The 25,462-nt window shown below is 30.9% G+C and overlaps 1 protein-coding gene and 1 non-coding gene across 3 annotated transcripts; one reads left to right on the top strand and one right to left on the bottom strand.

The window, feature by feature from the left end:
* Positions 1–1,944: 1,944 nt before the first annotated feature.
* TRNAQ-CUG lies at positions 1,945–2,016 on the bottom strand. Its single transcript has one exon. It is a non-coding gene; the product is annotated as a tRNA-Gln (tRNA).
* Positions 2,017–11,682: 9,666 nt separating this feature from the next.
* Positions 11,683–20,660, top strand: LOC114164310 (ABC transporter C family member 5). Of its 2 annotated transcripts, none has more exons than XM_028048936.1 (12): positions 11,683–12,214; positions 12,422–14,668; positions 14,785–15,105; positions 15,184–15,270; positions 16,272–16,967; positions 17,064–17,228; positions 17,462–17,756; positions 17,867–18,081; positions 18,318–18,623; positions 19,551–19,614; positions 19,733–19,972; positions 20,081–20,660. In XM_028048936.1, exons 2-12 carry the CDS (start codon positions 12,554–12,556, stop codon positions 20,191–20,193), a joined length of 4,617 nt encoding a protein of 1,538 aa, XP_027904737.1. In that variant the 5' UTR covers positions 11,683–12,214; positions 12,422–12,553; the 3' UTR covers positions 20,194–20,660. The 2 variants fall into 2 exon arrangements, with proteins under 2 accessions (XP_027904737.1, XP_027904747.1); XM_028048946.1 differs by lacking the exon at positions 11,683–12,214 and having other exon boundaries at positions 13,477–13,590; positions 13,677–14,668.
* Positions 20,661–25,462: the final 4,802 nt, after the last annotated feature.

Genomic DNA, 25,462 nt, shown 5'->3' with positions numbered 1-25,462 from the left:
AAAGTCCAATCTGTTTTGTATTATTGTTAAATGAAGAAAGGAATTAGTTTGATTATGTTGATATTAGTCCCAACATGTTCAAAATGACATCTTAATTTGAGCATTGAAGTAAGTGATATTGATCTAAGCTTGGGAAAAATTAAATTGATCTAAGTCAAAATGCAGTACATCAATAATGAATTCTACATCAGAAATTCCAAAAAATAACTAAGACGTTTGTAGCTGATATCATGGCCTCCTCCTAATATGTAATTTCATCATAAACTACTGAGATGGTTCTGCTGTTTGAGTTGTTTGAGTTTCAGCAGTTGGTGCATTCTCAGCAGTTTGGGTATCTGGTACAGTCTCAGCATGTGTTGCAGTCTGCTCATCCACAGGCTTATCTGGGCAATTGTTACTGTTATGTCCAATCTGACGGCATATGCTACATTTTTTTCTATGACCTCCTTTGTTGATTTGTGTGTTATCCTTTCTCAACTCCCACTCTTCCAACCTTCTTTTTTTTTCTTTTTTTCTTGGCTTTCCTGGTAAGATCTCTTATGTGATGGATGGACGTCAGGGTAGGGAGTTCTTTCCCATAAGACTTCACCATTGACTGGAAAGATGATGGATTGATATATTCTTCGTAGGTGGATCTCCTGAAGCAGATTGGTACAATCAATTACAAATAAATAATGGGGATCATTACACCAACACCGACAACCGACAAACAAACCAACTGAAATAATACCCCACTAAACCCTACCTACAGACACAAACTACACAAAATCATGGAAGTAATTTAGAAACCATGCAGAATATCACAACAATCGAAAGACAAACAAATCCCAAAATAGAATTACGAAAATCCTAACTTACGAGCAAACACAACCCATAAAACTCTAAACCCACTTACCTCGTTGATGATGATTAACTGGAAAATTGAAATGAAGAGCGCAACTGCAATCCAATGATGAAATGACAAGTATTAGCTGATTCCTCTGCAAATCCAAGCAAAATTTCCCATAAATTGAAAAATTAACATTAATTAGTCATATGTACAGTACATGTAACATACCCTAATACAAACCGTGTCATATGTACAATGGTCTGTTAATGATTTAAACGGCGTTACAGAAAATGACCAAATAAAATACGAATTGCGAAAATGAGGACCATTTTAAATATTCGATAAAAATGAAGACCATTTTAAACATTCTGTCAAAATGAGGACTATCCGCAACAAACACTACTAAAATGAGAACAAAAAAGTATTTAAGCCTAAAGAAAATATATGACTATTAGTGGATAACCAAAAAATGGTGGAAATTGTGCTTTTAAAATGACAACTAATAAAACAATCCACTTAGAATAAATGCATACAAGAATATATCATGTTTGATCATGCTACTGCGTTATCTATGGATTCATTTATGTTACTTATTAGGGTTTCATAATTTAACATATAACATAACATTTTATGACATACACACACCAGAGTGAAGTTACTCTCTTCTGATACCAAAATAGTAGATAGTATGATATTATTGCTTCTGGAAGACATGGACCTCAAAAAACAGCATCCCATATGCTAGAAACAAGTCGTATGTTCAAATGAGTCTTCTAGGATGTTCAACCTTGTTTTGTGATAAAAGAAGAAAAATAATCAAACATTTAATTTTGTGGGACCTAGTAAGTTAAATAAGTGAGTACTGAACTGTTACAGTCCAAACCAACCAAAGTTATTTTCTGCGACCTGTTGTTATCTCAGAAGTTTCAGATACAGCATTAATGTGCAGTGAATGGAAAGCTTCTCAATGATATGGGTACATATTCTTATCAACTCTGACCTTAATCAATTTAGATTCATATGTGGATCATGTTCATGAAAGATCAAGAAAAAAAAAAAAAAAAAACTTCATATTTCATAAAAAGTAAGTTTTCTTTTTTATAAATTTTAAAAAAAGGTCCCACCGAGATTTGAACTCGGGTTGCTGGATTCAGAGTCCAATGTCCTAACCACTAGACCATGGGACCTGTTGCTTCTTAATTAAAATATATTGATATAGACTAAATTAATAATTGCATGATTATACATCTGATAAAATAATTTTCACAAATTTCAATTATAATCTCATTGCAAGGACTCATTCAAACAATTTTATACATATATATATATATATATATATATATATATATATTGAGAATCTTATAAAACTGCTAATTATAAAATTGAGGGACTGTTTTCTCAATTCGGAAACTTTTAAGGAGACACGTAAGTGAATAAATGTCTAATTTTTTTTCCTTATCGATTGTGCCAAAAATAATAGTCATGTTTGGCAGTGGAACGTCATTATCGATAAAAAGAAAATAAATCTCAATCAAATCGAGTTGCTCGCTTGATGTATTAACTGTCGTTAATTTCAAATGTGAAATTATTTGATATATAATGTATGTTTTAAATTATATCAGGATGATTAATACAAATTATCAAAAATACTTATCATTCTATAAATATAATTTATCCTTATAAAATACCTTATGCTACTTATCACTCTTTAACATTGGCACTATTATATGAGGATCGATAACTCCTTTTGTCCTTGACTGGTGACTTATTCTGTTATATGTAATAAATTTTATTTCGGTTCAGAGTTGAGGTCAAGACGTAATTTAAATATTCATTTCTTTATTTATCTTTTGAGACATCTTTTAAGAACAAAATCATAACGGAATTTCACGCTCTAAAGCGGACAATAGCTCAGGAACATGGTAGTTATTCTTAACAATGTTGCTGAATAGATTTGGGTCGGGTCAGAATATTGGTGTAGGGACTGACAACTCCCTTTGCCCTCGACTGGAACACCCAATAAGTTTCATATCTCTTAGGAGTTTATATACTTTATCCCCCTCTTAGGCGCTTTTTAAAAACAAAATTGTAACAGAGTTTTACGCTCCATAACAGACAATACCTTAGAAACGTGGTGGTTGTTCCTAACAATGTTATCAAAACTTGGGTCGGGTCACAACATTGACGCCGCCTGTAGAGATCAACAATGTCTCTTGTCCTCAACTGGGACACCAAATAAATTCTATATCACTAAAGAATTTATATATTGTCTACCTTCCGAAACATCTTTTAAGGGCAAAGCTTAAGAGTTTACATACTCTCCCCATCGTCCAAGGAGTTTGTATACTCTCTCCATCTTTCAAGACGCCTTTTAAAAATAAAATTACTCCAAAACAAATAATACTTCAATATCACTATGATTGATTTAGCTATGATGTTTTCGCCTGACTTAAACAATAACTAATTTAGTTTTAAAAATATTATTATTTTACTTATTATTTAATACTTTATATGGAGCATTCCATCTGATTATTTAATTATTGTATACCACCACAAGGTTGAAGGACCATAGATCCCCAAGTTATGTCGCCAAAATTATGAACAACCTCATCTCTTAAAGTATCTCTATCTTTGTTCAAAATCCACGATCTTATCATGACCTATGCGTCAAACCTTACACGTCAAATTTTCGTGGCACTTTCTATATCTCACATCTCTCACTTATTTCTTAACTCGCCAAAGTCAATTCAATAGTTGAAGTTCGATTCGAGTGGTATGCATCAGATTTTTTATTTTATTTCTTATTTACCTTAAAAATGCATTTTATTTTATTTTCCATGTTTTTAATTTTAAATTAACTTCACCTGTTCAGAATTAAAATCTATGCAGAAAATAAATTTTTCGTGTTACTATAACCCTCGTTTTACTTTCTTTTATTTGTTTTCCAGCACTTTTTATTCAATATATAATTTATTACACCTGTTGAACTTAAATAAATAATTAGGTTGTTAATGTGAAACGGACTTTAGTTTAGTGAAAAATCAGATTAAAAAATATATTTTATTGAGTAATTAGATTAAAATTTTAATTATTTACTTCTTTATTTTCAATATTTTCTGAAATTAGTTTTCTCTTAGCTCGCTAATAGTTTAAAGCTGATTTTTTGTTCTTTTTATAATTAGAGAATGTTAGTTAAACAATGATGAAAATACGAAGGTGAACTATAGGATCAGTTCTGATCAATTAAAATAGATTTTTTTTTTAATATCTCACATTTTTTTATTATATTCGTTGTTTTTTGTAAATAATTTTGTTAACATATCACACGGAACTATAATTTTATGGTAGGCGTATAATTATTCATATAAAAAGTTTTGAATACGAAATTTAATATGCTTTTAATTATATTAAAAATTACTTAACATGATTATAACATTATATTTAAAATGATAAACTAATATCTTTCTAAAATCCAAAATGATCCTATAATCAAATTTGAAACAAAAAATAATCAATTTATTATAATCATGGCTATTTATGTATGGCAATCATAAAATTTAAGGAAAATCGTATCAGTTATAATTTAAAAATTAGTTAATATAACATTAAATTTTGTAACATATGTTCTCAATTGTTTTGTGACAATAATTACGCTTGAAAAAAAAATTAACACGTATTTGGAGCAACTTTATATTTTTTTGTTAAGTTCACACGATAAGGCAAAACAAACACCATTTTTTTATTTTTTAAATTACATAAATGAATAGATTCTAACAAAATTATAGATAAAAATAAGTCATATCATCTTAACATAATTTCATGGAAAAAATAATATCAAATAACACGATTTTAATGTATAATTTTTTTAAATCGTGCTAAAGTAACATGATTTTAATTTAATAATGTAAAGATTAATTATAATATGACACAAAATAAGTTTTAGTTTATTCTAAAAATTTTTGTTATCTTTTTTTTTTTTCATGAATTTGTCATCTATCTTGGTGAATCAGTCGAGAAAATTAATATTTCTCTACTAGTTTAGGATATATTTAACTTGATTATGTTTAAATATTTTAATCGAAATTTTAAAATTCTAAGTAAGTTCATGTTTGAAATATAATTCTCATTGGAATAAGAAATTATAAATAAATAGAAAATACTGTTTGTGTTTTTTTTAGAATCTTGAGATAAACATAGATAATAGATGATCAAACAATATAAATAGACCATAATCTACCTTGTGAGGGTTGTGGGACACTAGATTTAGTGTTTTGTGTGGAAGTTCGAAAAGGAGACAAGGAAGTAATTTTTTTTATATTTTCCCTAATTAGTGAATTTTTAGGTACAACCAATTTGTTTCTTAGGAAAAATGTGATTACCTAAAAATAATTAGGAATAGTGGTAGTTTTCATAAATATGACACTTAATTATTTTATTATTTAAAAGTCATATCGTAAATAAATTTTTTTATTAATCAAGTTTCATTTTAGAAGAAATACTTTATCTTTACAACCTTTTCAAAATATTTTCTATACCTTCTAAAAGGAGATAAAAAGAATAATATATAAGGTTATCTCATCATTTAATTCATAACTTATAAAACATTAATAAAACAAATAATTTAGGCTAATAAATAAATGTAGAATGCAAGACTACAAAAATAATGAAAACTAGATAAACAAAATATTGTAAGTAATACTTTTAGCTTCTCAAGATAATTTTTAGTCTTGATTTTAATATGTCACTGTCATAAGTAAGATAAACGGAAGAAAACATTATGTATTCTTAGTCTTACTTATTTATTTTAGGGTTAAATATGTTTTTGGTACCTCAAGTTTTAGTGAATTTTGGAATTAGACTCTCTTTGAAACTTCATATCAATTTAGTCTTTCATCTTTATAAATATGTAGATTTAGTCTTTTTTACCAAATTTTGTTAAGTTTATTTGATATTTTAAACGCATTTTATGATAATATTTGAGTTAACATTGAAGCGAAAATGTATTAAACGATATAAATAATTCAAATAATATCATGAAATGCGCTTGAAACGTCAGATAAACTTAACAAAATTTGATTAAAAAGACTAACTTCACACATTTTTAAAGATGAATGACTAAATTGATATAAAGTTTCGAAGAGAGACTAATTCCAAATTTCACTGAAACTTGAGGGACCAAAAACATATTTAACCCTTTATTTTATAATTATGATTACTTGATAAAACAACGTTATTTTATGTTATTTTATAATTATAATTGTTTACTAGGAGTAGGTAATACGTTATACTATTAAACAATATTAAATTATTTATAATTATAATATTCTGATAGGCGTCTTTGTTCTTCTTCTATTTAAGGGTTAAATATGTTTTTGGTTCCTTAATTTTTGGTGAACATTGGAATTAGTCATTCCTCAAAATTAATTTTGGCCTAATTTAGTCCTCCAACCTCAGAATCGTGTAAATTTAGTCCTTTTAACAAGATTTTATTAAGCTTATTTAACGTTTCAAATGCATTTCATAATAGCATTTGAGATGTTTATACTATTGAACACATCTTTTGTACAATATTAGCTAAGAAACTATCATGAAACGCATTTGAAAATTAGGCCAATGTTTCAAGGATGGACTAATTCCGATTTTTACTGAAAATTGAGGGACCAAAAACATATTTAACCCTTTATTTAATTATTTTATGTTATTAATATTTATCATTATTTAGTTAGACATCCTAATGTCATATTATTTAGTTATCTAAATGATAATAATATACTATATGATTATTTTTAGTATATTTATACGTATTTCCTAATTTAATTTATAATATATTATTATGTTGGTAAATAAATATAACATATGATATAAGCAATATCTTTTGTTTCATTAATAATTTAGTCGTACATACTAATGCATAAACGCCAATTTATAATACTTTTATACCGATACGATATTATTTTGTATAGAACAGGATGTATTAGTGAGTAAACCACAATAAACAAGATTATAATCCATTATATATTTATTTTATTTAATCAACTAATGTTTTTTGTGTTCATCTGCTGATTATTTTTTATACTTCTACACGAGTAGAGAGTGATACAAAATGTAAAATGCATTAAATAAAGATAGTCTCAAATGTTTAGTTTGTAATAAGAATATATCATTTTACCAAAATCAATAAAACATTTCAACACTAATTATACCAAACTAAATATTGTTTTAGAAATGTTTTTTTTATAAAACTAAAAACAAAACCGAAATATTTATTTTTTAAAACTAAATAAAATTTAAATATCTAGTTTATAAAATGAAAAAGGTTAGGTTCTACAATTGTTTGGTTAGATTGGTGAAAACAGATGTTAGGTTAGAATGTTGGTTGGGGTCCTCTTCTTTTTAAGATGTAGTTGGAGCTTCATGTGAAGATTTATTTATTTATTTATTTATTTGGAATAAACTAAAAGAATTTTTTTCTTAGAGAAAATCATGATGGAGTTGCCTATAACTCTATTAGTGACAAAGTTCTCTTTTCGAATATTTAAGGTAGATGCATAGTCAAACTTCAAATTATTTCTCATGCTAAATGGTGCAAAAATTAATATATTTGTTTGGTGAATAAATAGTGATTTAACATTACACCATTACTTGAAATTTATCACATTTTTCACTCTCCAATCTTATTCAATATACTATAAAATAAATAATTTTGACCTATTTATTTATAAAATTTAGCTTTGATGATTGTTAGGTTGTAATGTTGGTTGAGAAAGGTGAGGGTGAGAGATAGAGGTAGATGAGTTTGATTAAAGAAAAAAAAACATGGTTTGATTTGTTTAAGTTTGTTTCTATTATCAATTAAAAAGACTTGTTTTTTTTGTTTTTTTTATTTACTTTAGATTTAGTCGTTTTGAAAGGGTGGTTTAACTTAATATAAAAATATTTATTACTCTCAATTTTAAAATAATTGTTACTCAGATGAGACAAAGAAAAGTTAAATAGGTAGGTTGAATTTTACAAAAAAGTAATGTATAATTTGTGTATATGATCATCATGCTAATTTTATAGTAAAACCCTTTTACAAAGCATCAATACCTCCTTTATTACTATTACTAATATTAATATATTAATATATATATATATATATATATTAATGAAAAAGGTATACTAGAAGAAATTAAAACCGATAATAAGAGGATATAGTGAATGAAAAAGTCAAATTTACACTCAATTCCAAATATGTTATTCCTTTATTCATATATATACTTATTAATTCAAGTGATCGCACTTTTGAGCCAAACTTTTAATTTTATTAATTATTACGGTCCTTTTACCTTTTCTGGATAAACTTCACAATCACGTGCGATAAGATGGGTCCATAACCTGGAAAAGTTTTCATAAAAGTCAATGAAATGCTTACAGCCACAAGTTTTGTAGGAAGAAAAGAAATCACCTAACCAGTTTATTTATTCATTCATGCATCTTACAAACCCTAAACTTTTCTAAAGAAGTGCTTGAATTAATGTGTGGCCACTCAAGTTCTGGTTACATCTACTTAGTTGTAAAATCATCATCATTTTTACTATTTAACTTTTTTACATATATTTTACCGACAAAACTACATGTAAAGAAAATTGACAATAAAATATAGGTTTAAATAGTTTTTTCGTCCTCATTTTCATAGTATTTGTTTGGGATGATCCTCATTTTGACAAAATATTTAAAATAATTTTTATTTTTACCGAATATTTAAAATAGTCTTCATTTTCGCAATTTGTATTTTATTTGATCATTTTCTGTGACGTCGTTTAAATAAGTAACAAAACACTATAGGTGGCAATGTTTGTAATACGTTACATTTGGGTGTGTTACGGTAAAAATAAGAATCATTCTCAACATTCTGTTACAATGAGAATCATCCGTAACAAACACTACGAAAATAAAAACGAAAAATGTATTTAAACCTATATTTTATTGTCAATTTTCTTTACATGTAGTTTTGTCGGTAAACTTAACAAGTTTCATATTATTTAAAAGTCAAAATCAAATATAATTTAAAATATTATTTCGTTCTTTCATTTTTTTATTATATTTTTTAAAGACAAAATTTTAATGAAATCCTGTTAAAATATAATTATTGTTCTTAACAATATTACGACTGTATCACAAGACATATTCTACCAATTTTATTAAATTTTTAACAAAGTAATAAGTAATATTAAAATGATTTGAAATATGCTTTTAGCTTTGTCCTCTTTTATAACTTATCTTCATGACAGGTCGTTATTTGGTTCAGTTTAATGGACCCGCGTAATATGAATAAATTGATAAAATACACACACAAAAAAAGAAAGAGAAATTAATGATAACGATCATCATGAAATAATTATAATTGAATGATACCATATATGCAATTAAGTAAAATTGCAACTGAATTTATCATTTTCTCTTTGTCTTTAACCGAATTCATCATTAAGTAAAAGCTTTAAATATTTGTGGACTATGAGAAAATCAATCAGCACAAATGATGAACCTTTATTTTAAAGAATTAATACTCATTTTAAAAAGTAAATTACAATCAAATTTTCTTCTATCATATTTAGAAACTGTAATGAGATTATATAATTTAAAAAGTGTAAATAAGATTAATAGAGAAAATAGTAATTCTCAATAATTGAGTTTACGTTCAATTAACTTAATGAAATTTGCATTCTACTTTTTGGCACTTTTTAATTTTAGTTACCGTAAAATCTTTAAAATACCTCTTATATTCAAGAGTGAATATTTTGTATTAGATATTTAATATTTATAAGTTGTAGCACCTCATTTTAATAATATATTACTATTAAAATAAAATATCTTATAATTAATATTTAAAAATTTTACAATTTAAAATATTAAATATATTAGTACAATCATCAAAAAATATAATTATAATAACATAACCTTTATATGTCCTCTACTGTTATAACATTAAAGTTTTATTCCAAAATTATACAACTCAAGTCTTATGTCTAATAACTTATACGACTCTCATCCCATCCTTTAAAAGCGTTTTTATACTTACATTTTTATTTGGTCACACCAACAAAATAATAATTACACATGAGGGTATGTTAATTCGAAAAGAAACATTACATATCCATTAAACATGTTGTATTAACATGCAAAGTAATCCAAAAAATTCTAAAAGCACAAGCTATACAATTAAAAACTTTTTTAAACTCAATTATCTGAATATTTGTTTTTATGACAAAATTTACAAAATCAACATCGAACAACTATAATATCACATGATGCTCTATCTATACATAAAACTATTGTAAAAACTAGAACATACTATTATGATCTTTAATTAGTAGATGCTTATATTAATCACTCTAAGAACACATACAATCAGAGAAAGAGTGAATTGATCAAACATGTAAAAAAAACCAACTCACTTAAACGAAATAATTGATCAAGCATGTAGAAAGAACTTGCCAAAAATATCATTTATATAATCTTTCTGATCTCCAACCAGATGAAGATCGAAATAAAAACAAAAAAAAGAATGCTAGAAACAATATTTAAAAAAATAATCTTGTTATGAAAATGAATTATAATTATTAAAACTTGTACATAATTTAAAAATTTTATTATTAAAATATTACAATGTTATAAAAGCCACCATTACCATTTTCTATACATACATATAAAAAAATTAAGATATATTTAAAATTCCTTTATTATATTAATTAGTAATTCATATTTTATTCAACCTCACAAATTTTCTTAAAAATGAAATTTATATACTAGTTATATATTATAAATGATTAATTAATAAATCTTTTGGACTCCTTAATTTAAACATTATTTTAATTTTCCAAAATTATCTATTATGATTTGTTGATATGAAATCACCGACTATAGTGATGATTAATATATATATATATATATATATATATATATATATATATATATATATATATATATGATAAATAATTACTTCTGCGTCTTATTCCTCAAAAGTTCTACCAACTCTTAAATTCTCGAAAAAGCAAAGCAAACCTTTTTTTGATTGATCTGAATCCCACTACCAAAGCCAAATTTTCTTTCATTAGAGTCCAAGACGTAAAAGGAATCAATCATTTCTCACACAACTCTATTTCTCAATAATTTGTACTGCACTTCAAAACAATCTCACACGTTCAAACACTAAAGTAGTTTACACAAAAGTTTAGTAATGGTGGCTTCATATATCATTAAATAAAATTTTTATAATCTATTTTAAATATTTAATTAAAATCATTTAAAAAATAACAATTAATACATCATTCAATTAAAAATAGAAAAAAATAATTTTATGAGAAGGGTAGGAAACAGTGTAAGATCCCTGTATGACCTCAACACATCAAGCCAAAAAATGTGCATCAACATGTAGAAAATGTGCATTAATATCTAATATTCTCTATGCAGAAAAAACCTAAATGCAAAAGGTTGTCCATTTTCTCTTCTATTTACCATCACCATCACACACACACACATGACAAGCACAAATGGGTGCCTAAAAATGATATTTTTAAAGGGATGTGCTCCACCAATCTCAAGAACATTGCCCACTGTTTTTTATTCATTGCACTCTTTCAAAAGGTGAATCTTTTTTTTCACATGTTTAAACTATATTGTCTAAGTTTGAGTTTTAAGTTAGAAACATTATATATAAATAGTAAATATTTATTTGATCAAAGATTGTAAATGAATTAAAAATATTATGAAAAAATTGTAGTGAATGAGTGGTTAAAATAAAAGTTTATAGGGTATAATTTGATGATTTGTAATAGTGTTGAAATAATAATAGCAGAAAAGATTATTAAAATAGTAGTATATATAAGTTGATTCCTATGTCTGGCATGAAGCTATAAATAATATGGTAAATGAATGAAGCACGCCTGAGTGACTGTGAGAGTCGGAACTGAGCTAAAATCTGTATAAAAGGATTCCTATTAAAGCGAAAAAGGGTTTCCATTTTCATTCAGCTAACACCAAATCTTCCATTTTCTCAAACCTTAAATAGAAAACGGAAGTTGTTCATTCTCGCACGGCACTTTTATGGTTACCAGCATCATTCACACAGAGAGGGAAGCATAGTTAAAAGGGAAAAATAACAGAATATTAAAGAGAGCAGAAGAGAGAGATTCATTTCTCTCTCTGTCTCTCTCTCCCTAAGACATTGTTGTACTTATTTCATAGCTGTTCTATCTTAATCATTATCTTCACCGTCACTGTCGTTGTCGTTCTCTGTATTCGCGAGGTGTTCTATTTATCTTCTCACCCAGGTGCGATATTCTTCAAAGGTTGTAGCTTTTCGAAGAGCTTGATCATCACAAGCGATTTCTGAGACCAACCCAGGTCATTTTTTTGTTGTTTTTTTTTTCTCTCTTTGTCTATCAGATTCTCGATTCCCATTTTTGTTGTCCCTTTCTGAATTTGGAATGTTTGAGAGCTGAGAGGTGCTGCTGCCTGTTGTTTTTTGTGTTTCCGTGTGATGTTCCTCTGTTTCTCTTCGGGTTCCGTGCTGACGAAATTATCTTTGTTTGCGCTACAATGTGTCTGCAGAATCTGCCACCAGATGGTGAAATGCCCTTTCTTCAATCACTCACGTTTCGATGACATCATCACAAGTTTAGAAACTTCTCAATTACCACCGACTCTCTTTTCTGAATCCACGTTTTGCTTCACACAACAACAATGGCCGTCGATGAAATTGGAATCTCGTCTCCAACGTTGTTTTCTTATTCTTCTTCTTCTTCTTCGGGATCGTTTGAGAGTCTTTGGAGTGCGATCCTTGGATTGCCTTGGGTGGAAGTGGTGGCAATCTGTGCCAACTTGACACTGTTTTTTGTGTTTGTGTTCGTTCTTTTGGTGAGGAGGGTGGTTGTGTGTTTAGGGGGTGGAGTTAGATTTGGTAAGGACAATGGAACTGGCAATGCCAGCCGCAGCCGTGATAGTGTTGATTTGGAAACACGTGACGTTCGGATTGGAACGTGGTTCAAGTTGTCGGTGTTGTCTTGTTTCTATGTTTTGTTGGTGCAAGTTTTTGTGTTGGGGTTTGATGGGTATGCCTTGATTAGAGAAAGGGATGGGGATTTGGGTTTGGCTCTTCTTTCTGTGCCTCTAGTGCAGGGTTTAGCTTGGGTTGCTTTGAGCTTCTCGGCTCTGCGGTGCAAGTTCAAGGCGCGTGAGAGGTTTCCAATTTTGGTCAGAGTTTGGTGGTTTGTGTTGTTTGTTGTTTGTTTGTGTGGTTTGTATGTTGATGGGAGAGGGGTTTGGATGGAAGGTTCCCAGCACCTGCGTTCTCATGTTGTGGCGAATTTTGCTGTCACTCCTGCTCTAGGGTTTTTGTGTATTGTTGCAATTAGGGGTGTTACTGGTATAAAGGTATGTAGGACTTCTGATGAGCAACAACCATTGCTTGTTGAGGAAGAACCGGGGTGTCTTAAGGTTACTCCCTATAATGATGCTGGACTTTTTAGCTTGGCCACTTTGTCTTGGTTGAATCCCCTTCTCTCCATTGGGGCAAAAAGGCCTCTTGAGCTTAAGGACATTCCCCTTGTTGCACCTAATGACCGATCCAAAACAAACTATAAGCTTTTGAATTCTAATTGGGAGAAATTGAAGGCAGAAAGCACATCCGAACAGCCTTCCTTAGCTTGGGCGCTTCTCAAGTCATTTTGGAAGGAGGCGGCTTGTAATGCCATATTTGCTGGTGTAACCACTCTTGTTTCGTACGTTGGTCCATACATGATAAGTTATTTTGTTGATTTCTTAGTTGGCAAAGAGATTTTCCCACACGAGGGGTATGTTCTTGCAGGGATATTCTTTGCGGCTAAGCTTGTGGAGACCATGACTACTAGGCAGTGGTATCTGGGGGTGGACATCATGGGTATGCATGTTAGGTCGGCTCTAACTGCAATGGTATATCGAAAGGGTTTAAGGATATCAAGCTTGGCCAAGCAAAGTCACACAAGTGGGGAAATTGTTAACTACATGGCTATTGATGTCCAGAGGGTTGGGGACTACTCTTGGTATCTCCATGACATGTGGATGCTTCCTCTCCAGATTGTTCTTGCCCTGGCAATTTTGTATAAGAATGTTGGAATTGCCTCTATTGCGACGCTGATTGCTACAATAATTTCCATTGTCGTCACTGTTCCTGTGGCCAGGATCCAAGAAGATTATCAAGACAGATTAATGGCTGCTAAGGATGAAAGGATGAGAAAAACATCCGAGTGCCTGAGGAATATGAGGATTCTCAAACTTCAAGCTTGGGAAGACAGATATAGAGTCAAACTGGAGGATATGCGTGGAGTAGAATTCAAGTGGCTTCGGAAAGCCCTCTATTCTCAGGCTTTCATAACTTTTATATTCTGGAGCTCTCCGATTTTTGTTTCAGCAGTTACTTTTGCTACTTCCATATTGTTGGGTGGTCAGCTGACAGCTGGAGGTGTACTTTCTGCTCTGGCTACTTTCAGGATCCTGCAAGAACCTTTGAGGAATTTTCCAGACTTGGTGTCAACAATGGCTCAAACAAAAGTTTCTCTTGATCGGTTATCTGGCTTCCTTCTGGAGGAAGAATTGCAGGAAGATGCAACTATTGCCTTGCCACAAGGCATCACTAACATTGCTATAGAAATTAAGGATGGTGTCTTCTGTTGGGACCTTTCATCTTCTAGACCTACTCTATCAGGGATAAGTATGAAAGTTGAAAAAGGGATGCGTGTGGCTGTTTGTGGCATGGTTGGTGCTGGGAAATCAAGCTTTCTGTCTTGCATCCTTGGAGAAATTCCTAAGACTTCTGGGGAAGTATGTTGGTGCCCTTAAGCTTTTGATTCCCTCTTTATTCTATTAATCTGTCCGTTGACATTTTAATCTTTGTAATTTTTAATACTTTTTACAAAATGCATTCATTTATTTTTCAGGTCAGAGTGTGTGGATCTTCTGCATATGTCTCCCAATCAGCATGGATACAATCAGGAACTATAGAAGAAAATATCCTCTTTGGAAGCCCAATGGACAAAGCAAAGTACAAGAATGTTCTTCAAGCTTGTTCACTGAAAAAGGACCTAGAACTTTTCTCACACGGTGATCAGACAATTATCGGTGATAGAGGTATAAATCTGAGTGGTGGCCAGAAGCAGCGGGTTCAGCTTGCACGAGCACTCTACCAGGATGCTGATATTTATCTTCTTGATGATCCCTTCAGTGCAGTTGACGCTCACACTGGATCTGACTTGTTCAGGGTTAGTTTTCCTTAGCATGGAGTTGATAGTACTTTTTAAAATTGTGGATATGACATAACCTTTCACATGGTACCGCAGGATTATATATTGACAGCACTAGCAGATAAAACAGTCATTTATGTGACCCATCAAGTTGAATTTCTTCCCGCTGCTGATTTGATACTGGTATGGCTGTGTTGTACTGTTTTTTCGTGCGCATTCGGGCATTATGCAATAAGAGGCCAAGTTTATGATAATGCTTTATTTCACACTTTAATTTTGGATTGTGTATTCCCTGCATGATGCACGATTCAGGGATTCAGGGATTGTCAAAGTGAGGTTTTCCTCTTGATGTGCTGTTTGCATTTTAGTTCTCTCTTAATATTACATGAAGTCAGTTTGTACACCTACTCGTTTTTTTGTAGAAGGAATATTTAGCAAGTTGTATGTTTTTGGTGTTTTTAAACCAAAGACAAGTCATAACTTGCTAACAAATTTCTTCTAAAAAATAACATGTGTGTGTATATATAGGGTAAAATCCATTGACACTAGGAATAATTAAATATCCTCCACTGATGCAATTAAATTCCATGACCGAAGTTATTATTTTACTTAAAAAAAAAATAACAATCTGACTCACTCGACCTTCTTTTATTGCGTCCTTCAAAATTTGATGACCTTGTTTCCCTTTTCTGAAATATTTGGACCCCTTTTCCCTTTTTGATACATTAATAAAACCCTTTTGTGGTTGTTCTTGTTTGTTCGTGATTTGAAGTACTTCAATCAAGTTTTCTATTGTGAGCCAATTGGTTTCCATACCTGTCCAACTTATGTTATCTCTAACCTATAACCAATCCGATGAGTTGTTACGTTCACATTCAACATCAAATTTACAATAGCAAAAGCTTTGACATTTCAAGAAAGGATGGTTTCAGTATTATAATAAAATCCTTCATAACAAAGTGCACTGGACCCCTCTTTTCTACACACATCACATTTTTCTGTAATTTCTCATATCGTATAATTATGGGAGTGCCCCATTGCAACTAGTGCAATTAGCGCCTGGAAGCTTTTTATAGGAAGAATCCTATTCAAATGTTTCATGTTATATGAAATTTCTGTTTTTTTCTAAATTATGTGATGATGTTAAGATGATTTTTTCTAAATTTAAATTTCTATTCTTGAAGGTGCTTAAAGAAGGCAGCATCATACAGGCAGGAAAGTATGACGAACTTTTACAAGCAGGAACAGATTTTAATACTCTGGTTTCAGCCCATCATGAAGCCATAGAGGCTATGGATATCCCTGCTCACTCCTCTGAAGATTCAGATGAAAATTTATCTCTGGAGGCATCTGTTATGACCAGTAAGAAATCCATATGTTCTGCAAATGATATAGACAATTTGGCCAAGGAAGTACAAGAAGGAGCGTCTACTTCAGATCAAAAAGCAATTAAGGAGAAGAAGAAAGCAAAGAGATCGAGAAAGAAACAGCTTGTTCAGGAAGAAGAGAGGATTAGAGGTAGAGTCAGCATGAAGGTCTACTTGTCATACATGGCAGCCGCATATAAAGGCTTGTTAATTCCTCTCATAATCATTGCACAAGCATTGTTTCAGTTCCTTCAGATTGCTAGCAATTGGTGGATGGCTTGGGCTAACCCTCAAACAGAAGGAGACCTGCCCAAAGTAACTCCCTCAGTTCTTCTTCTTGTATACATGGCCCTTGCTTTTGGCAGCTCATGGTTTATATTTGTAAGGGCTGTTCTGGTGGCTACATTTGGCCTTGCAGCTGCACAGAAGCTATTTTTGAAAATGCTTAGAAGTGTTTTCCATGCACCAATGTCTTTCTTTGACTCTACACCAGCTGGAAGGATCTTGAATAGGGTAGGTTCTCTTTTTGTCGTCTTCTTCTATTTTTTTTTATCATATCTGTATCTGCATGGTGTAGATAATTATAATGTGTCACCTGTATCCCACCAGGTATCAATTGATCAAAGTGTTGTGGATCTTGACATTCCTTTTAGACTTGGCGGGTTTGCTTCAACAACAATACAACTTATTGGTATTGTTGGGGTAATGACAGAAGTTACATGGCAAGTTTTACTGTTAGTTGTCCCAATGGCTGTTGCTTGTTTGTGGATGCAGGTAATTAGAATTTCTCCAGCTTAAAATCTTTCTAACTGCCCTTTCAAAATATTCGCATAAAAGAAGAAAACTGCTTTCATTGGGAGAAAAAGTGAAAATTTTATTCCGGAGTAAAAGAAAGGATACATTTGGCAAAAAGTTCTAGTAATCTTCCAATCTGATTGCATTATTTAAATGTTTGTATATCACCCCATGTTTTAATTTAGTCTAGCCAACAACCAAATGTATTGCAGAAATACTACATGGCATCCTCCAGGGAATTGGTTCGTATTGTTAGCATCCAGAAGTCTCCAATTATACATCTTTTTGGTGAGTCAATTGCTGGAGCATCCACCATCAGAGGTTTTGGACAAGAAAAAAGGTTCATGAAGCGGAACCTCTATCTTCTTGATTGTTTTGCACGACCATTCTTCTGTAGTCTTTCTGCAATTGAGTGGCTTTGCCTGCGGATGGAGTTATTGTCAACCTTTGTATTTGCTTTCTGCATGGTATTGCTTGTGAGTTTTCCTCGAGGAAGTATAGACCCCAGTAAGTGCTTTTAGAAAATAGATTTACTTTCACAAGTGCTGGTTATACAGGATGCTGAATGCGATAATGGAATATATTCTGTTCTAATTGCTGTTACCTTTTCTCTATAGGCATGGCTGGACTTGCTGTGACATATGGCCTAAATTTAAATGCACGCTTATCACGGTGGATACTCAGCTTTTGCAAACTTGAAAATAAAATTATATCCATTGAGAGAATATATCAGTACAGCCAAATTCCTAGCGAAGCACCCACTATAATTGAAGATTCTCGCCCTCCATCCTCATGGCCTGAAAATGGGACAATCGAAATAATTGATTTGAAGGTTCCATGCTTAGCTTCACATTTATGCTTTTTGTCTTCTTTTTTTTTTCTAGTCAAATATTTATGGTTTATTTCTTGATGAATCTCGTATGATGTCTCTTTATGTACATTATCTAATCCTAGTTGTTAGCCATGTTACATTGATATCTTTATTATGATTTTGTGCTGCAACTGGCTTTGTCCCATCACGAGTACTGCATCTCCACTCCTCTTATCCTTACTCTGTGTCTCTTGAAGGTCCGTTACAAGGAGAACCTTCCTTTGGTGCTTCATGGAGTAACATGCACATTTCCTGGTGGAAAGAAGATCGGAATAGTTGGACGAACTGGCAGTGGAAAATCTACTTTAATTCAGGCACTATTTCGATTGATTGAACCAACAAGTGGAAGTATCCTTATTGACAACATCAATATTTCAGATATTGGCCTTCATGATCTTCGAGGCCATCTCAGTATCATCCCACAAGATCCAACTTTATTCGAAGGTACTATCAGAGGCAATCTTGATCCTCTTGAGGAGCACTCAGATAAAGAGATTTGGGAGGTTGGTATTATTTCATAACTCCACGTTTTTATTGCACAGCTTGTACTATCTGTTTAGAAAACTGCTTATAAAGTTTACTTGTATTCAGTTTTGGATATCTATGTATAGTAACATTCAAATTATAGTAAGACAAATGGAAATATTGTTAGCAAGGCAGGACTAAGGAATAACACGGAGTTCAGGATATACAAGCAAAGAGATCAAACATAAAATAGATATTGACAAAGGGGGAAAATGAGAACATGAAGTCAATAATATAAAGAAAAAATCTTCAATATTTGGTTTAGAAGTAATATATGTATAAACTTCTTTAAACACCCCCACCAAAAACAAACCAAGAAGAGCCTCCACTATTGTCATACCTAACAAACTTCCTCCACATATGTACCTTCCGTGGATAAGGTAGAAAACTCACCACATATGCCAAAAGTAACCCTCCATTCGAGCTAAATGTGGTATGCAAAAGAAACTTGGGACTAATCAAACTTGGGTACTCTTAGGTTTTTAAGAGGAGAGACACCAGGAGATTCGATACTCAATGAGTTGTGAACAAGCCTATATAAATGATCAGGACACCACTTTCAATCCAAAATCTTAAAAAAATGGATTTATGAGTCCTTCTACTTACATTCTACTCATCTTTCTCATTTTTTTCCAATGTAAGACTTCCAATTCACCTTGAACTCTTAACATGTACTTAATTACTTGTCCTTGACTGACAAGTAATTTCAGAGCCTAATTTGAAAGATCTTTTGTTTTAGGCTGATTAATATCACACTCCAAATCCAATAAACCACTTTATACCTTCACTCCTAAGCAAAACTCAGTATAAGAAAATAGATCAATAATTTTTTTATTTTTGAAAATTATGGCTGTTCGAATAGAACTTTGTGCGTTATGCGATCATTGGGTTTTAATTTTTCTCAGGCACTTGACAAGTCTCAGCTTGGAGAGGTTATCCGTGACAAAGGACAACAGCTCGATACACCAGGTAGGTGACCAAAAGACATATGAAAAGTCACAGTATCCTTCCTTCCTTACCCCTTAAAAAGAAAAAGAAAGTGTTCAGTCACAAGTAGCCAACTTAACAAATTCTTTGAAATCTGCAGTTCTAGAAAATGGAGATAATTGGAGTGTAGGACAGCGACAACTTGTTGCTCTGGGCCGAGCACTGCTGCAGCAGTCAAGAATACTTGTACTGGATGAAGCAACGGCATCAGTTGATACCACCACAGATAATCTAATTCAGAAGATTATCCGAAGTGAGTTCAAGGCCTGCACTGTGTGCACTATTGCACATCGTATACCTACTGTCATCGACAGTGATCAAGTTCTTGTGCTAAGTGATGGTGCGTATAAAAGCATATTGATGCCTTATTCTTCTCTATTTATATATAAAATTACATCATGGTTTTTTAGTGTGTGCTTCTGAAGTTACCCTTTGGATACTTTTTCAGGTCGAGTTGCAGAGTTTGACACTCCTACAAGACTATTAGAGGACAAGTCTTCCATGTTTCTGAAGTTGGTGACTGAGTATTCATCACGTTCGAGTGGAATACCAGAATTTTAGATGAAATGGAATGTGTTAATGGTTTCTTAATGTGGTGTCTTAAGACAGTTGAAAAGCTGAAGCAGGAAGTGATGCCACATTGCATGCCACTGTTGCATTCGGGGCATGCATAGCCACGACGAGATGGAAACAAACAAAATAAAAAGGAGAGGTTTGTGCCTCATCAATCAAGCATCCCACTGCCAGAAATTTGTTTGATTCTTCCCCTTAGAATTGAGAAATTCATGCATGGTTAGCATGCTTTGTAACACACAATAAGAGTATCTGTGATTACAGGAAAGCAACGAAGTAGTTTGTAGAATGAGGCACTAGGATCTTGCACTGATAGAGAGAAGTGTAGAGTTTAATCTAGTTTTGTGTATTCCACAATTTTCTTGTAGCCAAGTTTAGAATTAAGCTCGTATCCATCTCCTCCCTAAATGTTATAGTAGTTGTCTTTTATAAAATGTTTCTTAATTTTCTTTGTTTTTCTCAATTTTTGTTACTAATATAGTAGTTTCATATACTTTTTCGTGTACCCTCTCAATTCTTCCACATGCCCATTTTATCTTCCATAAAAGTGACTTTTCGTGTTACATGTTTCAAACAAAAACACTTTGAAAAATTTTCAGAATTTTTAGAATAAGATTTTCAAAACAGAATTTTCGGAATGTATTCTAGAATAAGTTTTCTAGAATGAGATTTTCCAATGTATTTTTACATGAAATATGTTTTGGAAAAAAAAAAATCGAAATATATATTTCGAGAAAAACTTTTCAGAGCAAGTCTTTTCCATGTTTTCTGTATATCTTCCTTTACAGCGTTTTACTTGGTATGATTCAATCGTGGCCTAATTAGCCATAAACTAATATACCTTTTTTTTATATTATATACTATATTAAGAAATAACTTCCACAAACTTTTTAATTATCACTCTGCATGACAAAAAAGCTAATTATTAGAGATTCAACCCTAGTAGTATTTTATACATGAGTCTCTCTCTAGCGTGTCATTCGGCCCTTATTTGACTTAATAATTTTAAATGGTTGAAATTATTTGGGTATTGCTTCCTCCATTCCATCAATTTCATCTTGCACCCTATCAATATTTTAAAATAACTATTTTATCTTTGTAAAACTGACTTCCAGATTATTAATTCTGGAGTAGAATTTCCGGAATTTACGAAATAATATTCAGACCAAAATTTTTGAGATGAGATTTTCAAAATAAAATTTTTAGAATGTATGAAATACATTTCGGAACATATTTTTCGGAATACGCTTTTTGAAACATGTTTTTGGGAATATGATTGCTGGAACAAAGTTTTCAGAACATATATAATATATTTCGAAATGAACTTTTCCAAAACACTCCAAGTTTCGAAAAAGAAAAAAAAATCTAGAACACGTGAAATGCTTTTCAGAAAAAAAAATCCATGAAATTTTCCTCGTGGTGTGAGTGCAGAAAGAAATTTAATAGATTGCATGAAGCAATTGCCATTATTTACCCGTCAATATTCGCTAGTTTGTATGCTGTAGGTTGTTCCCAGGTGTTACTTCTTTCACCCTATCAATTTTCTTTCTGCACCGCATCAAAGGTTTCAGAAAAAGTTTTCCAAAATAGGAGTGAGTAAGTGTCTTCTAGAAAAGTGAGTGAGTGTCTTTCGGAAAAATCTTTTCAGAAGTGATTTAATGGGTTCTGGAAAATTAAATCCGAAATGATGAAATGCAGGAAGAAATTTGATGGGATGCAGGAAGTAACCATCGTTGTTGCATTAGTAATTTTCTGCTCAATTGTTCCTGTCCAACAATAGTTCATACTGGGATTTTTTCCTAAAAACACATTTTTTATGTTAATTTTTCAAAGTGTGTAAATCTCTATAAATTAAATTTAAAAATAGAATACCAAAATAATTACGATTCAAAATAATTACGATTGAGTGCTTTTCATTAGACAAAAAATTATAGTCATTAGTTAAGACATAACTCTTTTTACTTAAGAGTGTAACACTTTAAATCTTTCGATTGTGACCTGACTCACTTGGTTTTCGTCACAGGACAATTAATGTCACATGCATTAATCTTCCTAAACAATTGTCCTACTAGGAATCTCACTTGAATTGTGACCCAACCCACTTAATCTTAACTATGCAACCCATAAAAAAAATTATTTTCTTGAAATGGATGAAATTTCAAAGCACCCCAAACAAACCAGAATATCATAAGCAAGATTCTTGTTATTGTCCACTTAGAGTGTGGTTCAAGTAATTCCAGGTTCCTTGAGCAATAGGAAACCTTTGAATCCAATCTTAAACATTGAGAAAACTGAAAAATCATATTCCCCATAGCAGCAAGAGGTGCCTCATTCTCACACTCTTCAACTACTCATGACTCTTTCATGGACTCAAACTTCAAGAACGACTCCTTTGAATACATCAACTTGGATGGCAAAAACGTTGGTGCCACGATGCACATTCATCACAGAACCACAAAGGTCGACCCAAAGGATTGTTGTTGCATCAACATTTACGTCAACAACAATGTTCAAGGTGTCTCAAATTCGGTGTTGCACGGTAGCGAGGTAAGGATGCGAGATCCAGGAATTAGTTTATACTTTGAAAACTTTAAGGTTGAGAGAGGAACTCCCACATCGTCCAAGAATTTTTTCTGGCGCAACAGATTTGGATTTTGGCTTTGCATACTAACTTTGTTGGCTCTTATGTTTCTCTTGGTGCTTCTATTCTCAACTAGATTCATCATCATTGTGTTCTAACTAAACTATGTATGCTATATATTCATCTTGAGGTGTTGGATTTTTTTGGGGCATTATATGGCAATGCTAATCATGTGTTCATGCTTGACTTCATCTTATGGTTGTGTTGTTGCTTTCATGTATGTGAAGGTCAACTTTAAGAATGTTGGAAATCATAATTAACAAATTCTGCATGCCACTTTCCTTGGGGTTCTAGATTTGTTTATAAGGCCTGCATTGGATCAACACAACTGGAGTTATTATTACTATTATTTATTATTATATTATTATTATTATTATTTTATATACATCTATTAAAAATGGTGTAAAAATGGTGTATGATGAATATTTTGTTATTAAAAATAGTCGATGTATACGGTAAGCATTAAATGTTTGGTTAGTGGTATCCCACTGGAAGATGAAGATTCGTGGTTGATGAATGCGCGTAATTCACAACCACAACTGTGTAAACTCGAAAAGACATAAACATGATCATAAATGTGGTTTTCAAGGGTCTTTCTCCACCCCACCACCAAAATAAGAAATAAGTAAATTAAAATTCAGTCACTTTATGGACTAAATCAAATACTCATAATATTTTAGTTTTTTTTTTTAGGCACAGTACGAACTTTTGTTTTCTCTCTTTTACCGAACAAAATTATAATTGTGGGCGCAATTAAAGGCCTCATTAGTTGACGTGTGTCACTTTTGATGTGTCTTTTAATGTTTGGAACAATGTGTTGTGGGGAGTGATTAGTGGAGTGAGTGACCTTAACCTAATAATTTCTGAGAAGTGATTGTGACGGCTTTTTCTCTTTTTGAGAATTTGTCATGAAAACTTTTTGCTGTCTACGAATATTAAACCATTAATAAATTTTAATGTAATTAACCTTTTTCTTTAATATATGTGAAATATTGTTTTCTTTTACATATCTAATATTAACGTGTAAATTTGACCAAAAGTTTATAGATGGTCTTGGCCCATCTTTTATTAGGTCTTTTTTATTACTTATTATATCTACAATAATAAAGATGATATTTCTATCTTGTTATTGAGTTATAGTCTCGTACTATTACTTATTTTTTATTTTATAAATGTTCTATAATTAAAATTATGAGTGCTAAAATTATTTTTCTGTTTAAAGAAGAAATATGAGATAGAAAAAATGAAAAATAGGTAAAATAAGTGAAAATAAAGTAAAAATAAAACGTATTTAGTTATAAAGAAATAAAAAAGTCAAGAAAATATAAAATAACAAATAAATAGTATAATATAATGTAATAAAATTTTACAATTTTCAATTTATTCTCTCTTTTTTTACACTTTTCAAACCTACGAATTTTTTTTATCCTTTTTTTTCTATACGCATGTAGCAACTACTACATGTCAAAACTTATTTTTGTGTTTGTCATCTTTCCATTTGTACATTAATCAATCAGTAAAATTATGAATTCTAATAAACTGTTAAAATGTATTGGAATTTAAAGTTTTACACTTTACAAAATTAAATTCTAATAATCAAAAAATAAAATTTTTAAACAACATAAAAAATCCAAACTTGGAAGCCTCCTATATTTAACCAAAATACTAAATAAGTTATATAAAAGTTAAAACTTAGTAAGGTGGTTTTTTTTGGGTATGTAACTTGTAATAATAGACAATGAAGTTTTCTAATAATATAATACGTTTTAATAAATTTTCTTGAAAACAATTTAATAGTGATTCAAAGTCTTAAAGTAAAAAAATAGTTAAATACTATATAAGATAAAAGATTAATAAATTTATTATTTTAAAATTTTAAATTAAAAATGATATTAAATATATATATATATATATATATATATATATATATATATATATATATATATATATATATATATAACTACAATCTTTCTATGACTATAGAATTGATGATTCAGGATGATTGACACAGAACTCATATGATAAAATAACCCATCAATCTTGTAGATTAGTATATCGGTGTATATTTTTAAGATTGATAATAATTTAAAAATAATGAGAACTCTATCGTTTTAATATTAAAAGAATTTAAAACGAATTTTATTATTTTAATACATATAATTTCAATAAAAACTGATTCTCGATAGTTCTCTGAACAAATAACTAAAAAAGAGAAAAAAAGAACTTACTGCGAGTATTAATAATAAAATTTCACTTCTACTCTTTAAGTATTTTCAGTTTCTTACCTTAAATAGTAAAATCAAAATATATTTTCCAGGATCCGATTCTCTCCTGTTATCATTCCAAACGGTAGAATAAAATAAAATGAACATTTTTTTTTTCTATATTCTTTCTCCTAGATTTCGACTCTTTTAAGATGACGGAAAAACAAGCCGGCGATTACTTCTTATTTTTTCAATTTTTTTACTTGTCGTTAACTAATTAATTATATTTATATTTTTTATCAACCCAGCTCTAACGTTTTCACGGTGGAAAGTTGTTCCAACGATAGTAACAAAATATAAGTGTAAAAGACAAAAGTTAAGTTTTCCATTTAAAAATGAGCCCAAGAGAGTG

This window comes from Vigna unguiculata, chromosome 1 (assembly GCF_004118075.2).
Source record: "Vigna unguiculata cultivar IT97K-499-35 chromosome 1, ASM411807v1, whole genome shotgun sequence".
Taxonomy (NCBI): Eukaryota; Viridiplantae; Streptophyta; class Magnoliopsida; order Fabales; family Fabaceae; genus Vigna; species Vigna unguiculata.
Note: the sequence above shows the minus strand (reverse complement) of the source record. Positions and strands in the feature narration are given on the sequence as shown.